Consider the following 20213-nt stretch of genomic DNA (forward strand, 5'->3'; position numbering starts at 1 on the left):
GAGGTGAGCTCTGAACTGAGGTTTGACTTCAAAGTGGTCCTTAACCACTGCCCCCATCTATTAAATTATGACTGTACATTGTCTCAAGTATCCTTCACATACATGTCTGTCTTATATTCTGGACCTAACTGGAAGTTGCTTGAGTAATTTTTTTATACATCTTCATTAAGTTCGAAAGAAAATTCCTTATACCCTTTTCAACCTCACACTATGATTGGCTCTGTGCATCTGCAAATCTATTTGAAAATGGTTTGATGCCATAAATAAAACCCATGTACATGGTTTTCTTGGAATCCTGAGAAATACACATGTGTGTCCTGGAAGACATGAGTGGAAATACCCAACAGGCATGCCAACAGAGTAACAACACACATACATGGCTTTTAACATTTTGTTGTTGTAAGAAAAGATCTCACCCTGTAGCTCATAATCTTGCCTCAGTTTCCCAAGTGGTGGGATCACAAGCATGTATGTACCAAATGCCCAGCTACATAGTACTTAATTTTTAAATGACAATTCATGATCCTATTGAACTGACTTTTAAAAATATCTGAGTTAATGGAAGGACTGGTGGGAAAAACATTTTAAGTGGAGGAATAAAATGCTATTGATCTTTCCTATTGGAAAAATACTATCAGCTTAGAATTTATAATAAGCTCACATCCAATTATCCCACACCTTTGTGTTTCTGTGTTCTTTCTTGTACTTGCACCAGTACAAGGCTGGGGTCTCACAATACTCCCCTCAAAATACAGACTGGTGACTGTAAGAGTCCTCTGCGTCCTACGCTGCAACTGCTTATCTTCTGGACGCTGAGCTGGCAACACTCTGGCCATATTTGGCATCTTCCAGTATGTGTCCAGAAATGCTTATCTATGGCATTTTCCATAAAGGGTAAGAATCAGGGAGACTCTTTTTATAGGACTGTGACTTTTATCAACCAGATTTTCTCAGCATTTTTGGAGAGGGTTATGTTGGGGTTCCCTTGTCTCCCTCTACCCAGGGTTAGCTGCTCTCAAATAACCCTCACCCTTAACATACTGTAAGCCATGTTCTAATACTTGACTCTCATAATAAATCTCCCTGAGGCATATTGAGATGTTCTGCAGTCACTGTGTACATGGGAGATAAGGCTAGACATCCAGTAAGATAAAAACAGCCACAGACAAAGAACATATTTATTTAGGCGATAGCTTCATAGGCATTCATAAGAACCACCATAGCTATTTTGCAGCAGACTGTTAAGTGAACCTTAACTGCAAATTGCCAATGGTGTTCTCTTCTATAATTTATCTGACTGCATGTTCCCAATGCTTCATCCTGATGGATTAAGAAGCCTTGGAGGCAGGGATGCAGCTCAATTGCCAGTCTTGTAGCTAAGATAATAATCAACCTCCGCTTGTCCCTGATTCATGCCATCCATGCTTTATTGGGCACAGGGATAGTGAGCAAATGACACATACAATATGCAGAACATGGGGTATTTTTGGCTTTTGAATGCAGGTGTGTCCCATTCTGTTCATCAGGAGGGGGAATAATAACATTTATACTATTTGGGACAAATGTTGCTTTGTGTATTTTGCCAGTGGTTTTCTTTACTGGGCTTTGCCTGTGGGAGGCCATGTGTATAGAGAACCAAGATTCAGACTTTAGCTCTATACTTTCTTATTACATGACCCTGAGTGAGCTACTTACTCCCCATGTGACATGTCTCTGTAAAATCTGTCATCTTCAAAATGAGGAGAATGATACGTACCTTGAGGACCAGGAGGTTCATCATGCTAGGGGCTTAGGCACAAAGGCAGGGACCAGTGGTCAGTCTCTGGGCTGCTTTTCTCACAGACAGCCTGTGTGCTTTTCCCTGCCTGCCCAGTGACATCAGTGACTTCTCAGGGGAAGAATGCTATCTGCCCCATTAGATGGGGAGAGGAATGTTGCCTTGAGTAGGGACTATGTGTGCTCTGTCTGTATCCTTCCATTAGGCCCGGGAAGCTCTGTAAATATCATAGTTGATCTGCAAAAGCATTTTTTTTCCCCACCTCAAACCAGAACCCAGACTGGAAATGCACTTTGCTGTTGTCATCAGGGTTAAAAACTGAGACACACAGTGGCGGGCAGGGGCGGGGTGTTGAATGTGTGCATCAGTACCACAAATCATATGGTTAGATCAAACCCTTCTCAAGGGTTGATTTTCACAGCTTCTTGCTCTGCTCCTTCATGCACACTACTCTGCTTTAAGGGCTTCTGGGATCTAAGGTACACTTGCTGTACACTGAGCTCAGGATTCTCCATCTCATACCCTGCAGGCGGGAGACAAGCAAGGGATGGAGGTGTGGGGTGACTGACTGGGCAGTGCAGGTAGGTCCAAACTCGAGGCACCTCACCAGGGACAGACCAGGTGTCCCTTCCAGAAGGAAGCCTGCCCCCGCCAGCAGTGTCCAAGCTCTCCACCTTTGCTTTTCCCATTTCTTCCTGCATTCAGGGAATGCTCTGATTAACGTCTGAACCTGGACAGTGTGGGTGATAGCCTTGGAACTGTTTGCTCCATGTAACTTTATGGTTTCAAGTTTATCAGAAACCTTTCCCTCTGCCCTTGACTGTAGCTGAGGAGAGAAGGGATTGTGTGTGGAAGGTCCTTGACCTGGAGACCAATTCCTTCCTCTCAGAAACTCTGATGTCACAAAAGTGGCCTCTACAAGGAGCCTTCTGCACCACCTGGAGTCACTCTGGAAATACTTCCTTTCCAAACCACCAGGGACTAAAACCAAGCTTTAGTGGGACTTCCGCTCTTTCCAGGGATTAACTTTGGATGGTCTGTCCCCATGCTTTTGTGTTTCAGGATCCTCCTTGCCTGTCCCTCTCATCTCTAAATAGTGGAGCTCAGTGGAGAAGCCATTAGGCGCTCTTACCCTGACCCTGGATTTTCCCTCTTCCTCCTAGCACAGTCCAAGGCTCAGGACCTTTACGTCCAAAGTTGGCAGTTCCTCTGCTCCTAATTTGACCCACATGCAAATCAGCTAAATTCATTCTCTGGTCACTTTTTTTCAAACCCCGAGATGCTGATGAGAGGCCAAAAACTCCTTTTCCCACCAGGCATCCTGGGTGCACATAGAGGACAAACTCCAGCATCCAGTTAATAATCTTAGCTCTTCCTATCTTTTAAAATAATGCTTATTTGGGATTTTGTTGTTGTTAATAAAAGTACTATGTCTCATTTGTAGAGAAGTATAAAAAGCTAGCTACCAGAAATAACAATAATTTATATTTTTGTGTATTTCCTTCATATATACATATATGTATACGTGTGTATATATAGACACATATATGTGTATATGGACATATAAGCACAAAAACACACATATGTACATGCACATGGTCCCCTTTGTGTTTAGCAGCAAGTTAGTCTTTCTTATTAAGGGAAAAGAGGATTCAAAACAGATGGGAGAGAAAAACAACTCCAGGCCTCAGCTCTGGTGGCCCTTCAAATGTGCCAACCACAGTCACCACACACTATTGTGTAATGTCAGAGACCCAACAACCAGGGGAAATCAGCAAAAACCTTGTCCCAAACCACATAGAAAAGGCCTCTTAGCATATGGAAAATATGTCTGAAAACACACTGATTCGTAAATGCAGGCAAGTAGAAGATACACACACCAAGCTTTTTGAGCACTTCCTGCGGATGCCTTCCTCACCCCTGTGTACTAGAAATAACACTAGGTATCAGTCATGAACCCTATCTTCATGGACCTGGTGACTGAGTGGGTGAGATAAAAACTTGGGAGAAACAGCAGTGAATGCAGGAGGAGGGAGCTACTGTCTCACAGAGTCTGAGGGAGGAATGCCAGGAAGCAGCCCAATAATGAAGGGGATGTGTCTTAGCAGGATTCTTCCCAAGGTCAGAGACTTGCATATCAGGACAGGAAATATACTTGAAGGTATAGCAAGGCAGTATATAGATCAGTAGACAAAAGACACAAGTCAAAAATGAGTGAATATGATTGCACATACAGGAGAGGTCTGCAGACAATGAGGGGAGCAGGGGAGGGGCAGGGCGGGCAGGAGGTAAGGGTTGGAACTGTTGGGAAATATAAAGTCTTAGTGGATGCTGCAGCAGTTCAGAGGCATGCATCTGTTCCTGACACACCCAGGGACAACTTTCTAATCACACAATGATGTGAAGCCAGGCTCAAGGACAGACCTTCCATAGTGGCTGCAAGACAGTAAGAGGTAATCACCCGCAGGATTGGGCAGCACACTGGCTATCAGACTCGACCAAAAAATGCACTGACAGTCCCAAACCTGGGGCCTGGGAAAATGACGTTGCTTCTGCCCCAAATACAGACAAATACAGAAGTCACTCTAGTTAACTAGATTGAAGAAAAGGAGATAATTGTCTGGTGCAGAGACTAAGGAAGGGCAAAACATCAAGTCACACAAATCTAGCAGTGTGCATGTACACTGTGATCCCTCTGACTGTATACCTGCCTATTGGTTTTCTGGGTCTTTAGCTGAGTGCAGTGTTTATGGGGTCAGAATGTTTGTCTTACCACTGCACCTCGGAAAAATGGGTAGATGATGACTACCAAAACACTACCACAGTGAAGCCACTTCAGAGACATGGGTTCAGATTTTCTGTTATGGGAGTTAGAAGTGAAGTAACAAAAATACGAAGGAAGGTGGGAGAGATGTTAAGAAGAATCAGGAACAGAGAAATCCAACTGCAGTTTGTCAGAGCATGAAGTGACACACGTGTTATATGGCAGGGGGAAAGGAGGCATTTGACAATATGAGGAAGGGGAGGTGATGAGCTGAACACTGAACTGAGTGCAAACGAGAGAGTCAATGAACATGCTGGGTAAACAGTGGGACTCTTGCAGAGTCCACATGAAGATAAAAGCAATGCTGTAGCCGCTATACTAAAAGATCAATGTCTCTTTGGAGAATGCTCAGAAAACTCTAAAGAGATAGTGTCCAGCACTTGCTATGATCTCCCCAACCTATCATTTATTTCCCTCAACTCAGCACATAGGCTTCAGCCAAGCAAACTTACTCTCCATGCCCAAGCTAGCCTACGTTTTCCTGCACGGAATGCCCTTCTTCCCATTCCCAGCATCCCCACTGCCACAGTACGGTCTAGTTAGGAAAGCCAAATGTGGAACCATCTTTGACCCCACCCACATCAGAAGCTTTCATGTTTGGACTCTGCCACAATGCCAAACATATCACCTTGTATTCATATGTCCACTCTCCATTGTTTATCAAGTATTTATCAAGTACTTCTGTATTTATCAAGAGCCTTCTGTGAGTTAGTACCGTTAAGATTTGCTAATGCAGTGAGGGAATGAGACAAACACTATTTCATCCTCAAGGCCTTAAAATCTGGTGGAGAAACCAATCACATGACCTCATGGACTCTTATGTAGTTCCTAAAAGTGACAGGCACCAAATCAAACAGCAGACGACAGTGTTGGTATGAATTCCTCTGCCAGCTCTGGCTTTTCAGTATTCTCCTTGATGCCAATTGCTTGGCCAATTGCTTGGCCTTTGTAACAACATACAGAAGTAACTCAGTCCTCGCCTATGTCAAGGAACTGAAGATAGAAATCAAAAGGCTGTCTATAAAACTGGCATTGAAGAGGCATGTTGTGGGTACAGATATTTATTTTTGTCACGCACAGACTTCCTTCCCATATCTTGGGTCTGTTTGTCGGACAGCTAAGTGACAAACTCATGGTATCTATCATCTTTCCTCTACAATCTTTCATTGTTTTAACTCTACTACCTGTCGACTGTGCTATAAGAATGTAAAGTATAACATGATTGCATTTTAAATAATTTACTAGCTCTTATTCTTCAGAACTTAGGGGCTGACAGAAACCTGTAGCATGTGTTAAGTCCTCATACTGGTACATTCTTCTGTGGATACAATATGGTAAGCTACTTTGAAATACTAAATGTAAAAAATGCTTTTTGTCATATCCCACAACACTCTAACTTATTAGTGTATTGCCTTAAAAATCAAAGTATATGCTTATCAAGATGCAAAACAGAGACTAGAAAGACAAGCCACATACTGAGAACAGATATTTACATTTATAACTACATTATAACCACATAGACTTTGGGAAGAAGGAAATTCAAGGCCCAAGAAGATGTACAAAAATGTGCAGTCCTATGAGGAATCAGAGAAACACAACATCAGAAGGTGGGGTTACTACAGCCCAGCTACCACAAGCTGTGAAAGCAGAACAATCGAGAGTCCTTTGCACAGCGGAAGGAATATAATTTGGCTCAAGAGACACTTGCACAACCCGCTACCTAGTTTGACACACTAGGAAAGCTGAAATATGCATGCTGGGATATATATATATATATATATATATATATATATCCATTATAATAAAGATCCTCAACATCCTGTGCAAAGAATGGATAAGGTTTAGTATACTCACATGACAGAATACTACACACCAATAAAAATGAATGAGTAAACTCTACACATCAGCATGGATGGAGCCCATAAAACAATGGTAAGTGACAAAATTAAACCAGAAAAGAATACAGGGTCTGATTCTAGTCAGAAACCGCATCACCAATCACACTGAAACTATACTAAGCAGCATTTATATAGGAGTGGAGGCTATAAATTAAGAGCACTATGAATGTGAGGAGTACGTTATCCCTAGGGCTGTGTCCAGGAGAGTACATGGGGGATTCTGGGAAATGGGTGGTGCTCTACTTTGCCATCTACGTGGGTGATAGCTGCTTACTTTAACTTATCCACTAACATCATCACTTGTGTTGTGCATGTTAGTACACATATTTCACATTTGGAAACATTTTAAAGTTTACTATAAATCAGATGTTTGTAATTAGGAATGTATCTTTTGAAAATAAGTTTATAAATAATAGTTAATCAGAGAAGCCCATAACTCTCATGTGGTGCTTACATAAGTGCAATGTTACACATTTCAATAAAAAATAATAGAAAAATAAATAAGCACAACATTAGCAGCTAAATAAGCTGAAAGAGCAAAATGAATAAAGATTATTTTAAAGTATCTGATTGATTGGAGAATATGATCTTGATGACAGATTACAAATTTGTGGGAAAACCAGTACTCACACGCACAACTGGGGAGTATGGATCCATGTAACAGCTGGACAGAGCTATTTTACTCTCCTATCAAAATTTAAAATGCATATTTCCTTTGATGCAGTAATTCTACTTCTAGGGAAGTTAACTTGTTAATATATTCGTGAGTGTGAAAAATGATATCTGCACAAGGTTATTAGTTACAACTTCATTAGCAATGGCAACAGATTGGAAACATCCTGCAGTCCCATCAATAGAAGACAAGTTAAATACATTGTGGGTGTGCCACCATCAAAAAGGAAGCAATCTCATGTCCTGCTGCGAAAGGATTTTGCAGCTATAAACCAGTACTTACTATGTGCTACCTCTGTTTTTTTTTTAACTTGTTTAAACATTTACTTATTTATGCATGTATGTGACATAGCACCCACATGAAGGTCAGAGGTTAACTTGCAGGAGTCCATTCCTTCTCTCCTACCCAGTGGGTTCTAGGGATTGCATCTAGGTCTTGGGCTACCCACTGAGCCCAAAAGTTTTCGTTGTTGTTTTTTAAAGAATAATAAGAAAGAATAAATAAATCTATAAGATTTTATATTTTAAAGGCAGGCCTCTAGAAGAATATATACATTTTGTACTACAAGTGCACTAATGCTTCAATAATTCATGTAAAAGCCCCAGAGTGTATCCCATTAAAGAAAACAGGTTGGGTTAGCTGAGCAAGATGAAATATAAAATGGTTTGGGTAGAGATGATCTGGGAAACTTCTCCATAATTTCTGTGTGTTTTTAAAAAGTCTGATTCTATATCAAAATAAAATACTTTTTTGGATACAAACATCTCAGAAGCACTGCTCTTTGACATATTTTCCAGGATTAGAATTAATATTTTGGGCTCAAAATGGATACAACGGAGAACAGAAAGGAAGATGAACTTCAAGGCAAAGATAAATTTGACTTTTAGTGTCAAAATCTTCCCAGCTCCCAGGCTAAATTTGTCCTTCAAAGCAGCATTGTCCTGGTGTGAATGAATCACATCTCAACAGACATATTCATCAGGACAATGTCTCTGATGATTTCCATAGCAACTGGTAAAAACTGTCAGTATAGTTGTCTATTGTCACATGCACGACAGTTGGGGATGTACTCAAGGCTCCAGGCAAGGACAGAGACTGTCCTGGGTAGAACAAATCCATTGAATATTTTTAAAAAGTGAATTTAGTGTGCTAAATTTGACAAAGTTGTCTGTTCTCCCCCACCACTGACCTTCTGTGCGGTCCTGTGTTAAAATGTGGGAATTTCCCCAGATGCCTGTCCTCCAAACAGCAAGTTGACTGATTTGGACTTCTAGCCAGTCAGTTTGCTCTAAAGTAAAATGTTGAGAACATACCCCGCAAGCATTTCATTTTGGGAGTTGTCAAGGAAGTCAAGGGGTGAGAAAAAGACTCACTGTTCTCACTAGGAGTAGAGAGATGACACGGTGGACACGTCGGAGTTCAGATTTCACCATCGGAAATGCAACACACTTCCGGTTCCCCCTCTCTGTGGACTAGATCTTTTTACAGTTCCTAACTTAAACTGACCACACCTGGGCTCACAGCAGCACTCGCTCCAAGTGGTGTGCACGTGTTGTTATTTACAGCCTTATCTTCTGTGTCTAGAAGAGTGCAAGGTGCATGGTAGGAGCTCAACAAATGGTTGATGAATCAATCAACCAGATAAAAAGATAGCATACCTCAGAATCTTGAGGAAAAGATTTTTCTTCTGTTGCTAAGCCAACCTGCTCCTCATGTGCAACTATCAGAAAAACAAAGAACCTTCTAAAACTACTCATGCAGTGGAGAGGATGCTACCTTGAAGGAGCCAGGGCTAACTACTCCTTTAGTTTGCTTCTGTTTTCTCTCAGTAGATCACAAAGTTCAGATGGGTAGGGCAGACAGCAATGGAGACAAGAGCTTGGATCAGCAGGGCCTCATGGGAAGAACCCTCTGGAAGCTCTAGTCATCTGTCTCGGTTAACAGTTCCAAACAAACTGGGGCATGGGGGTGGTGGTGGCAGAGACAGGTGGAATCTGTGAGTCTGAGGCCAGCCTGCTCTACAGAATGCGTTCCAGGACAGCCAAAGCTGTTACACAGAGAAATCCTGTCTCAGAAAAAAAAAATATCCAAACAGAACCAAAGGCAGTATTGTAAAAAGAGTCTTTGGACTTCTTGAGCCTCATAAGACTCAGTATTAAATCTCTACAAAAAAGGTGACAGAAATCTAATAGCTGCTGCAGCACAAACAGGTCCACATTCGTGTGCAGCAGGGCAGAGAGGAGGGTGGACACTGTCTAGGGTCTGATCCATATAGTCCTGTAACTACTTAGAGCACTTCCTCTCATAAGAGAGCCATCAAAGCAGAGATGGCTGTCCCTCATAGGGGCACCTATTGCCTGTTGCTCCTGGGAAATATCCCAAGGTAAAAATTATGTCCTTACTGTGGCTTCTTGGAGAAATCCACCAAATGGTACTTCTGATCAGTTTTTTTTTTTTTTTTTTGGCAATCATACTTTCCAGTAACAATGACCCCATGACCTCACTTCAATGCTATCCATAGAAATCTGCCTCCTCCCTCACATTGGTCATGACAGACAGGTTGTAGAAGCCAAAAGTAATGAACCAAGTAGCATTCAGCTGCCAGAGAGGGAAACACAGGCAAGACGCTTCAACCTGAGTTCAAGGTCAAGAGTTAGGGCCATGGTGGAAAGCCAGTCCAGAAGGCTTTCCTGCAGAATGCTACATTATGGCAACAGGTACCATGGGCTATGTTTCTTCACCATGGCACATATGGATCAGTTTCCATAAAGCCACACCTTCAAAACAGAGTCAGTCTGTGCTGTCTGCCCTACACTACACGGAATCCCTGTGCAAAGTTTCTGCTTGATGTTTCCAAAGGGCTAATGATCACACCTGTCGAAAGAGCTCACTGTAGGTACCACAATTCCAAAGCCACTGCTGTTTAACCAGGAGCTCAGGACAGAAGCAGGCATCCCCCAGTTTGCTCCACCCACCCAGTAAGCAAAATCAGCCTTCTCTTCTTCTCTTCTTCCCTCCCTCCCTCCCTCGCTCCCTCCCTTCTCCCTTCATCCCTTTTTCCTCCCTCCTTTCCTCCCTCCCTTCCTTTCTTCCTTCTTCTTCTTCTTTATACATGCACCATACTTCCCCTCACCTAAGGAGGATGCAGTAAGCAGAATGCTGACAGGACTCTGGAGTCCTCCAGTACTACCCTTGCCCTGAAAGCTGTCACTTCACTCTCCAACTCTGACCTCCCAGCCGTGCCCACCTGTCCATCTGTCCACCTCCCTGTCCCCAGCATGTGGGGCTGGAGGCGTACTCACTTGGGTCTTGTTTGCCCTGGTTTGTCGCCAATTACTCCACTTGAACATTGTGGCTTGTTTTCAAATTTTCTTTCGCCTTGCACCAAAATGTTAACAGTGAAATAGAATTTCCCTTGGTGCAGAACTACAGCAGGTTGAGTTGGTTCTGGAAACTTGTTCCTCCCAGGCAGCTCCAAGATAGGGATCAGCCTTGCTGCATCCCAGCACTCAGAGCTGGACAGGAATCTTCTTGGGAGGCAGAAAGACTCTGGGGCAGAATCACACCCCCACCAAGGCCACCATGTGAGTCATCAGTGTTTGGTGTATCAGAGTCTGTGATAGGCATTGCTACTCACATGCCAGCCCAGAGCCACAGTATGGACGACAGCACCACACTGTGACTTACTCAGGGTTGCTGTGGACTCAGTGGCCTATGGGGGTGGGTGGGGCAGAATCAGCTCAAGAGAGGGGCAGCAGTGGAGTTTGTTTTCTGCAGATCAACAAGCTGAGCTAAGAAGGCCACAACAAAAGGACTATTTTAACTTGGGTAATTGCTTTGGGTTTGAATAGTAGGACAGACATTAACTGGCTTTGTGACTCTGAATAAATCACTTGGTTACTTTTCAACAGTGAAGGGTGCTGATTGATGATTGAAGGCTTGATGATTTCTGGGACTTCTCTAAATTTCCTTCTTTTTCTCCCTCGCCCTTTTTTTCTTCAGGACAGGGTTTACCATGTACCCTGGCTATCCTGGAACTTGCCTGTGGACCAGGCTGGCCTCAAACTCAGAGATCCACCTGCCTCTGTCTCCTGAGTGCTGGGATTTAAGACCTGCCCCACCACCTCCCGGGTCTCTTCTCTAAATTTCAGATTCCAAATTTCAGGCTCACCCTGAAGGAGACAAGGCCCTGAGTAACGCCTGCAGTCCTTACATGCAGCTCTAACTAACCACCGGGAAATCACGGTTCTGCTTCCCCCAGTCCTGCAATGAGGACACCCACACCATGCTACCACATGGAACAAAGATAGTTTGTGCGGCCGAAGGTTCTGACCTCAGCAGGGCTTCTAGTTCAACAAAGTCCTCATCAGCCCCTGCCTTTCATGACACTGACTTTTCAGATGATTGACAATTTTGGTGATGGGTTTCTCCAAGGGAAAAAAAAATTAAATGATGGAATACCAGTGAGACTTACTAATTAAAATAATGTTAGGAGGAGAGGTTTTGTTCTGTGTCCCCAGGCAGGGGAAGCTCATTCCTGTCACCTGGTAGACTTTGCAGGGACTGGGACTACTCATCTATACAAGGAACTTCTTATAGAGAGAGCCTGTGACAAAGTCCTCACTCTCTGCCAAATTGATGCTATGACAAACATCACCGCTAGCAAGGAGCTGCACTTTCAGGAGGTGGCAGAGCACCGAGATATGGGGCAGCAGGTGTCCTGAACTCCTCTACCAGATCCCCTCCTCCAGCTACCTGAGGCAAGAAAGCCGCCTGGGAAAAATAGGAGTTCCAAGTCTAATTCCAATATAAGACAACATTAAATAACACAAAATAGATAAAAAACCGAAACCACAGTTGGGGCTTGAAATCGTAAAGTGAAAGTGGTATTATCTCATGAGGAAGGACTAGTTATGGAGGAGAATCAGAATCTGTTTATTTGAGGTTTATACTGTGATTATAATGTAACGTGCTGAGGCTGGGGGTGTGAGCATCTGAGAATCAAGACTACATTGCTTTCATGGTTCAAGATCCAGTACATCCACTCCCAGCCTTGTAGGTGGAGGTGCAATTGCATACTCTTTCTAGGTATCTCTTAAGGGTTGGAAGTGTTTCACTATGGAACAGGAGGCAGCAGCATCACCATCTCTAGGGATATTTTGTGAATCGTTAGGCCCACTGACTCCAAAGTTGAGTAATGGAAGAGCCATAGCTCATTCCTCCCAGGGTTGCTTGGGACCCTAGAAGTCCTTATGGGCTGGTGGGTAGCAGGTGGTGCACATAGCTGGCCAGGATACGTATATCATGACCACATGTATCATACCCAACTTGGGTGGTCCTCTTGATAGCTTTTAAGAATTCCTCAAGTAAAACACATTATGTGGGATTAGTTTCACACAGCGCAGCATCCATACTGGCAGGCATTTGCCTTTCTCTTTAGAGACAATAATGTGTGTCCTCTTCAAACTTCAGGGAGAATGTTGCTTATTTTCCTGTCCTGGGTATCTGAAAAGGAGACCTTCCCTGGGCCCTGGGAGCCCTGAGTCCAACACACATTTCAGACATGATCTCATCTGGTCCTTCAGAACTCTGGGAAAGACAGTCACTATTCTCTTTGAAGGGTTGTGATATATTGTGACCATCAAAGGTTATGAACACAGAATGGAGTCTAGGCCTGTTCTTCATCCCCTTGCTACTCAAACACATGCTTCTGTAGATGTACTGAACAGTACCTAGGTCTCCTTTCTTGGCCTTGCAGCCACAGCTCTTGTACCATTGGCTGCTCAAAGCTCATATCTGACATGAAAGACCAAGGCAATGCACAGTTGGTGGTTCCTGTCTGGAGCTTAAAGAGGATTCAGACTGAGCTTAACCTTATGTGAACCACTTGCTTTTGTGCCTTAGATCATATGCATGGGAATCTCAGTTAAGACTCCACACGTGAAGAGTTGGACTTAGGGTGCGTCCTTTGAGATGTTCTTTCTCCATCTATCTTCTACACGACTATTTACTGTGTTTCCATTCATGAAATATTTAATTGAAGCGATTCCCCCTTCCCCTAAGCAATTCATCCCTTATCCATCCAGAATAAGTTTTACATCTAATGAAAATAAACAAAGTACTTATCTCTGATGCTCTCATCAGGACATGGAGATGCTACTCTTTTCTTCTCAATCCTTAAGTCAGAAATTGTCATAACTCACCACATTGAATTGATAATTCAGAGTTAACACCATTGAGTCAGCACCTCAAACCTCCATTCTTCCCCACACATCTCCCCATCCCCTGCATCACACCAGCATCCCTGGTCTACCCTGTATCTTGGCTCACATTAATTATGAGATATTTCAGAAGTGTTCTTTTACCTATTATTACTATTTTTTTAAATAAAGGACAGCACCCACAGTTTAATCTCATTCCAATTTCTCTCTCTTCAGCTAGTGTGGACACATCAGAGGCTAACAGTACTTTTTGCATAGAGGGTGTCTCCCCTAGGATGGGTCTCTGATGTTTAATTGAATAAATGTTTATTGGCTACATCCACCATGCCTGCCCTGAATGCATGCACCAGGCTCATCATAGTGCAGATGTCTGTGTTTCTATCACCAGCTGGCAATCATCTGGCAGGCATCCATCACATTGGAGAAGACTCTTATTCACTGACACCTCATCCCTGCCTTCCTTGGCTAGAATTCTGTGGATCTAGATAATTGATGTGTGGCAGCAAAGCCCCAGAACTCAAGGTGAGGGGCTTGAGGGTAAGATGTCCTGCTAAGAGCAGCACTAGCATATTCTTAGACAGAACATGTTTGGCCCACTGAGGGACAAAGTAAGCACTAATTTGAAGAAACAACAAATTTTTGTGGTAACATAGGCCTGTGGAAAACCTAATTATGTAGATCCATTTGTGGATCAAACAAAAGCAAGTCTGGGAGAGGTATTAGTGGGATTTATCTACGGAGGTGCTCAGCTCGGCTTTGAAAGGGTTTAATGCAGAATTATGAATTATGAACTGTGCTCTTACTATGGGGGAGATTTATAGCTTAAGCTAACAGTCCCAGCTCCTCTGCCACAGGGAAAAGAGATAGAATTCCCATCTCTTAAGCTTGTAAAGAGGAGCTAGATGAGGGATTTCCATGTGGTAGGTGAGCAAGGAGGTGCACACTGGCCTTTCTTACTAAAAGCAAGAACATGGAGGAAGGAACAGAAGGTTCTTCCCAGAGGTATAGCTAACATAATGAATAGAGTTCTTTATATTCATAACATGCTACAACAAAGAGATGGGTTTAGATCAGAGAATCAAGTGGACACAAAGTTGTCCTATACTCAGTTTTCCAAGTCACTAAGTCTGTCCATCAAAAAGGCATGGAGATTGTATGAGTAACACTCCATTAGACACCATGACAATTTTAGGGGACATTCTGAATGCAGCAACCCTAGAGAATGTGTTCACAGTCAGATCCCATGTACAAGCTGCCTATGTTCTAAATACTCTATTTTATATAGAATTTACACACTGAAGGCAATCCAGAGGAAGGTAGCCAGGAAATAGAATGATCTGGGAATGTATTAGTATAGTCAACAGGTGGAGAAACCAGACTTCTAATATAACCTTCAAAGACTAGAAAAATGATACAAGGAGTATCTCTAAATACCTACAGACCAAGGGCCTACCATTTTTCAAAAGTAGTAAACTTTTTTCATTCAATGTCAGACAAAAGTAGATCATAATCCACTAATAATAAACCAACCTGTGAGTCAAGGGTAGCAGCAAACATCTATTCCTAAGAGTCTTGAGATTAACATGGACAGGGGAGGGAAATGTCACTCTGTTTATAGACAGGTAAACTAAAGAAGCCACCTCATCTTAGGACCAACACAAATAAGAAGCTGCTGACAGTTGTTGATAATGTTGAAGACAGAGGTTGGAACTCTGGTCAGCACCTCATGAGGCTCCTCCCAGGCTGCTGAAGGGTCACAGTCATACCAAATGTCAGACAGCCACCAGTAATATGCCACTTATTGTGCCAAATGTCAGACTGCCACCAGTGATATGCCACTTATTCTTCCCAATGACTGTGTGAGATGGCATCATTACCCTATTTAATAGATGAAGAAACTGAGGGGTGATAGCCTGGGTAAGGTGAGAGAATGGTATCGAATACATCCAGCTGTGTTCAAATACTTTCCATCAAACTACGGGCATATACACACAACAGGCGACTAGGGGTGCCTCAGCCCTAAGTAGGCTGTCCTTCAGCCTGACAATAGTGTCAACACAAGTCATTCCTTTGCATCTGAGGAAGAAGATCTGGCATGCTGAAGAAAGTCCACTGCTGGAATGATTGGTTTCTGTGAGGTGTCTACCCTGACCTCTCCCTAAGGCCATCGTCATCCAGCTTTCTGTTGACTATGACCTGTTTACCTGCGTCATTCCAGGGTCTTTTATCTCGTTACCTGAAAACCGGGATTCTCTGGTCTCCTAGGAGAGGTGGAAGGAACTGGACTCTTGATAACACCTATGAATTCAAGGTATCAGTGGAGGGTTCCCCTGCTGGAGGGGGAAGCAGGCCACAGGGTCGGTCACATGGCTGCCTTGTCCTCACTGCTGGGCTGGGAGCAGGGTGAGATCATTTTAAAGGATGGTGTGTAGTCATCAACAGGCTATTACTATCTTTGTCTGAAAGTAAGTGGTTTTTCTAGGCTTCGTATATGGAGCAGAAGTGGTCATGTCCTCACCTTATCCCTGTTTCCTAGGACCAGAGAAGGTGGCGGGGGACTGATGCTCCCAAGAGGACAAGTAGTCCAGCTTACTAAGCTTTCTGCTCAAACCTTCTATGATTCTTCAGTGTTTAAAAAAAAAAATAGGATGTTTGTATACTTGGGTGCTTTTGGAAAAACATTTTTAGTGGCCTCTTACTCCTCAATTCCCTGATACCTAACAGCATGTATATCTATAGTCATTGATTTCACAAATAACCCCTGAGCCTTGACATACACTGCATGCCAGGAGTACAGCAGTGGGACAGACAGACATAGCCCATGTCCTCACCAGGGACCAATGGCCTGGCTATAGAGACAACAGGAAACAAGAAACCGCACGGATGGGATTCACACAGACAGAGCACGTCTCTCCACAGTATCCAGCACACGGTTGGGTACACGGCAGGTGCTTTGACAGGAATATGTGTCTGGTCTGTGTGTGGCATGTGTAGAAAGAACACTCTGCTGGATTAACTCAGCACTGAGTGTTCAGACTGGCTTCTAGAGTGAGGGAAACGTGACACTGATCGGGTCTGACCTCTAGTGCTTGCTTTAACACTGACCACTAAAAGTTTCTTTGGTGAGTCACTCTGAGGACCCTCAGTTTTACTTAGTATTAGCATCCCTCATTTATAGTAAAGGCCTGCTGTCAAAGGTGCAGTTTAGCCTCATTTACCTTGCCAGCAAGAAGAGAAATAGACAAATGGCCCTGGTACAGGGTGTCTGTGTCAGGATCCGGGGAGGTGGGTGAGCAGCTGCGAGGGGTGAACCTCTGAACAACAAATCTACAAGTCTATGTCTGAACGTGGGCAATATCACCTTTGACTTACCAACCAGGGACTGCTTCAAAATAGAACACTTTAATTCATAGGACAGTCTAGTTATATGGTTAGACAACAGACCAGAGGAGCAGGAAAACACAGAAATAGTTTCCTTTGTGTTTTTATAAGTAGAAGAAAAAAAACCTCAAATGTTCCAATTACTCTGCTAGTGAAAATGGCTTTAAAACATGACAGCACCTGCCAAATGGAATTAACCTTGAATGTCCTTGAGCACTCGTCTTATGAAATGTGGTTAGGGTGATGTGGTGCCATTATCTCAGCAGGGTTAGGACATAGTCCCCACACTTAGCTCTCAATGTTTTTTTTTTTTTTTTCCCAGTAAGGAAAAAAAATAATAAATGCAGAAAAGCACCCATAACTAAGACAACTGAAATGGAAGTATGGACATAGCCTATTGCTTGAGGCTGAAGGGCAGCCTGAAGAACCAGGTCTGGAGGAACTAGGGCCAAACAGTGTTTGGAAAAGTCTTACTTCATCAGAAACATTACAGATATGATAGATCACCTCATGATCTGGGCTGTGGATAGGTTAATGTGCATGGGCCGGGCCCTGGGCCCCCTCCTCTCTCAGCTGCAGAGCCCAACAATTGCTTTCAACAGGCAGCTTGAGCTGTTGATACATGGAGACAGTGTCTTTCCTGCATTCCCCTCAGAACTCCTGCTGCTGCTTGCTTGCTCCAAAGGGCAGGAGTCCAGTGATCAGGATTCCTTAGAGCACAATTCTGTCCTTCATAGACCACTTGCTGGTCCCTCTGCCCATAATCTCTCAGAACTGAGCCCCAGGTATGTGGCCAGGGAAGGAAGGGTATCATTTACCCACTAGAGTTCTTTTGGGTCAAAGGCTCCTACTGAGTAGTGTCCATGTAGCTATTTCCCAGAGTGCTGGTCTAATTTTAAAATATGCCTCAATCAAACCATTGTAAATATGAGCTAGTCACAGCTACTGGAGTCTTGGGACACAATTCCAACATCAGCCTCTCTGAGGTACAGTCTCCCGAGGCAGCAGTCCAGCAGCCCAGTGAGGTGTTTCAGAGGGATCAGACACCTCACATCTCTCATGGTTTACCTTTTCACACTACAGTGTGACTCTCAAGCCCAGCTCTGCCCTTCCTCTTTGTGGCATGGCACAGCTGGCTCCTGCTGCTTGACTCCAGAGTGGAAGGAAGTTTGAGCACAATTCTCCAGGACTGGCTAAACCAACCACAAGTTTGGGTAGAGGGAAGGAAGGTTGGGACTCTGTCTTACCTTGTCACTGTCCACTGTGTTCTGAGAGGTCCTGGAGGCAATGGATATGGTGTCTGGCTGGCTGCTCCCATCCCCCTGACTGTCACCATCCTCTACTCCCTCCCTGCAGAATGAGAGAGAAAAGAAAGAGGGGTGGGGGTGGGGGGAGCCACTGTGGGTTTCCAGCACACAAAGCTTTCCCAGCTGGGTCTGCAAAGTGGTGCCTGAATATTCCTAGCAGGGATTGTCTAGCGTTATCCTGTAATGGGTACAGCCTGTGTGATCTCAGGGAAAGTTCATTCGTTTAAGCACATCATCACTACACTGAGCACACAGCAGGATGCATGCCCTAAGTCCCTTTCAGCCCATACTCTAGATGGGGTATTAAAAACAACAACAAAAACTAGGATTGAGTCTAATACAGGCAGTAGGAGGATATATCTTACTTAGAACCCAGGCTTTTAGCCAGCTAACAGGTTCCTCTTTCAGTAGCCACAGAGTTCAAGGTTCTGCATGTTTCACTCGGATGGGGGTTGGCTTGCTGCTGGTATAGGAAAAGAAACAATGGATAAGATACTCTTTCTCCCCCTTTTTTCTTTTTTCCTGAGATGCTGACTCGAGTTCTAAGCAAGCCTCCAGCCTCAGCCTCCTAAGCAGTCGAGACTATATAGGCTTGTGTCATGAAACTTAAGATTTCTTCTGCTGGAAAAAAATGGGTTGGGTTATTTCCTCAAGGGAAGATTATCTCTGGCCAAGTCCAGATGGACACTTGGCTCGTGTACGTGGAGTAGGTGTTTGTAGTCTTCTTTCTGGTGAGTCTTACTGATTTTATTCCTATTTGTGATGAGTTCTCATCAATGCAGAAGGGAAAGTCTTTTTCTCTAAGGCGAGAGCAGCATTATCTATAGCAGATTTGAGTCAGCTCTGTTCCCTGGTGCTATGATGGTGCTAGGCCCCCTTCCTGGACCCTAGTACTGCACAGCTGCCTTAGGACTGTGTGCTGACTCTGGGCTGAACTCAGAGTCAAGCCTTGGAGGGGATGGTTGCCTGGGAATTGCTGACTAGCCTGTGTTAGGGAAAACTTGGGAGATGTAGGCCAAGGTTAAAGGAATTAGCAGAAGAAACCACAGGTATTCCCATGGACATTTTCACAAAAGTTACCCCCACTCCATGCTGCTTACAGAGGGGTAAAAGCCTCGAGAGAGAAGGGGGAAATGATGTTAGAGAATCTTATCCCATGGGCAGGGTGCCATACATAATGACTCCCTCTCACAGAGTTGGAACAATTACCATCCAGTATACCTGTGAGTATATAGGGCCATGTGTGTGCATGAGTGTGTCCATGCGTATGCAAGTGTGTGCATATGCCATCCTTCTGAGAAAAAGAAATTTCTCCCATGCAGAACATTTCTAAGTTGACTGCTTTCTTACCACCACTGTGGGCTTGGAAAATGCCAACTTATTTTAATAACATAAGCCACACAGTCGTAGGAAGGCAAAGTCTGCAGTAAAAAGAAATTACGTGACGCATTTCAAAACCCAAAATAAAGAACTTTCAGATCATCTGTTGTTTTGGATGGTCTGAGCCATTTCCCCCTCCCCCATCGGTAGATGGTTGGGATCTGGCTGTACTTTCTGCTTCCTGCTGTTTTGGCCTATTATGGACCCTTCTGGTCCATTCCAGATGAAGCCAGTTCCGGGAGCTAAAAGGGCTGATCCAGGAGTGTGGGTGGCATCCTCTAACCTCCCCGCAAGCCAGTATACTCCTCCATAAACTCTGCTGCTACATTCTGGAAGCCAAATTAATGGCCTGGCTGTTCTCTGCAGTCTGTGAGGTTTCTCTCCATTCCATGAAGGAAAGAAAAGAAGTAGGGGACAGAGAGAAGGTGGGAGACATTTCTAAGACATGTGTTCTAGAAACCCTCCAACTCTACTTCAGATTTCAGAGCGACCCTCATCAGCCTCAACTAAGATTCCTTCTTGAGTGATCCTGGAGAATCCATTCTTTATAATATTTTCCTTTCTATATGTCTTGTTGAAGTAGGACCTCCCTGAAGCAGGGTCTATCTCCAATGCTAAAATAAGCTTGGAGTCTAGACATAAGCACATAAAATTAAGATGGGCTCTTTTTCTTTTCTTTTTAAAGAGTTATTTATTATGTATGTACAGTGTTCTGTCTGCACAAGAGGGCATTGGAAATGGCTGTGAACCAT

The 20213-nt window shown here is 43.7% G+C and overlaps 1 protein-coding gene across 7 annotated transcripts in view; it reads right to left on the reverse strand.

The window, feature by feature from the left end:
* Kalrn (kalirin RhoGEF kinase) overlaps positions 1 to 20213 on the reverse strand; it is a 503507-nt gene that overhangs the window by 160765 nt on the left and 322529 nt on the right. For all 7 annotated transcript variants that reach the window (XM_051191394.1, XM_051191388.1, XM_051191393.1 and 4 more), the window contains exon 33: positions 18022 to 18124. In XM_051191394.1, the coding sequence (XP_051047351.1) occupies positions 18022 to 18124 (103 nt within the window). The remainder of the gene's footprint in view (positions 1 to 18021; positions 18125 to 20213) is intronic.

The sequence above is a fragment of the Phodopus roborovskii genome, unplaced genomic scaffold (genome assembly GCF_943737965.1).
Source record: "Phodopus roborovskii unplaced genomic scaffold, PHOROB, whole genome shotgun sequence".
NCBI classification, from domain to species: Eukaryota; Metazoa; Chordata; class Mammalia; order Rodentia; family Cricetidae; genus Phodopus; species Phodopus roborovskii.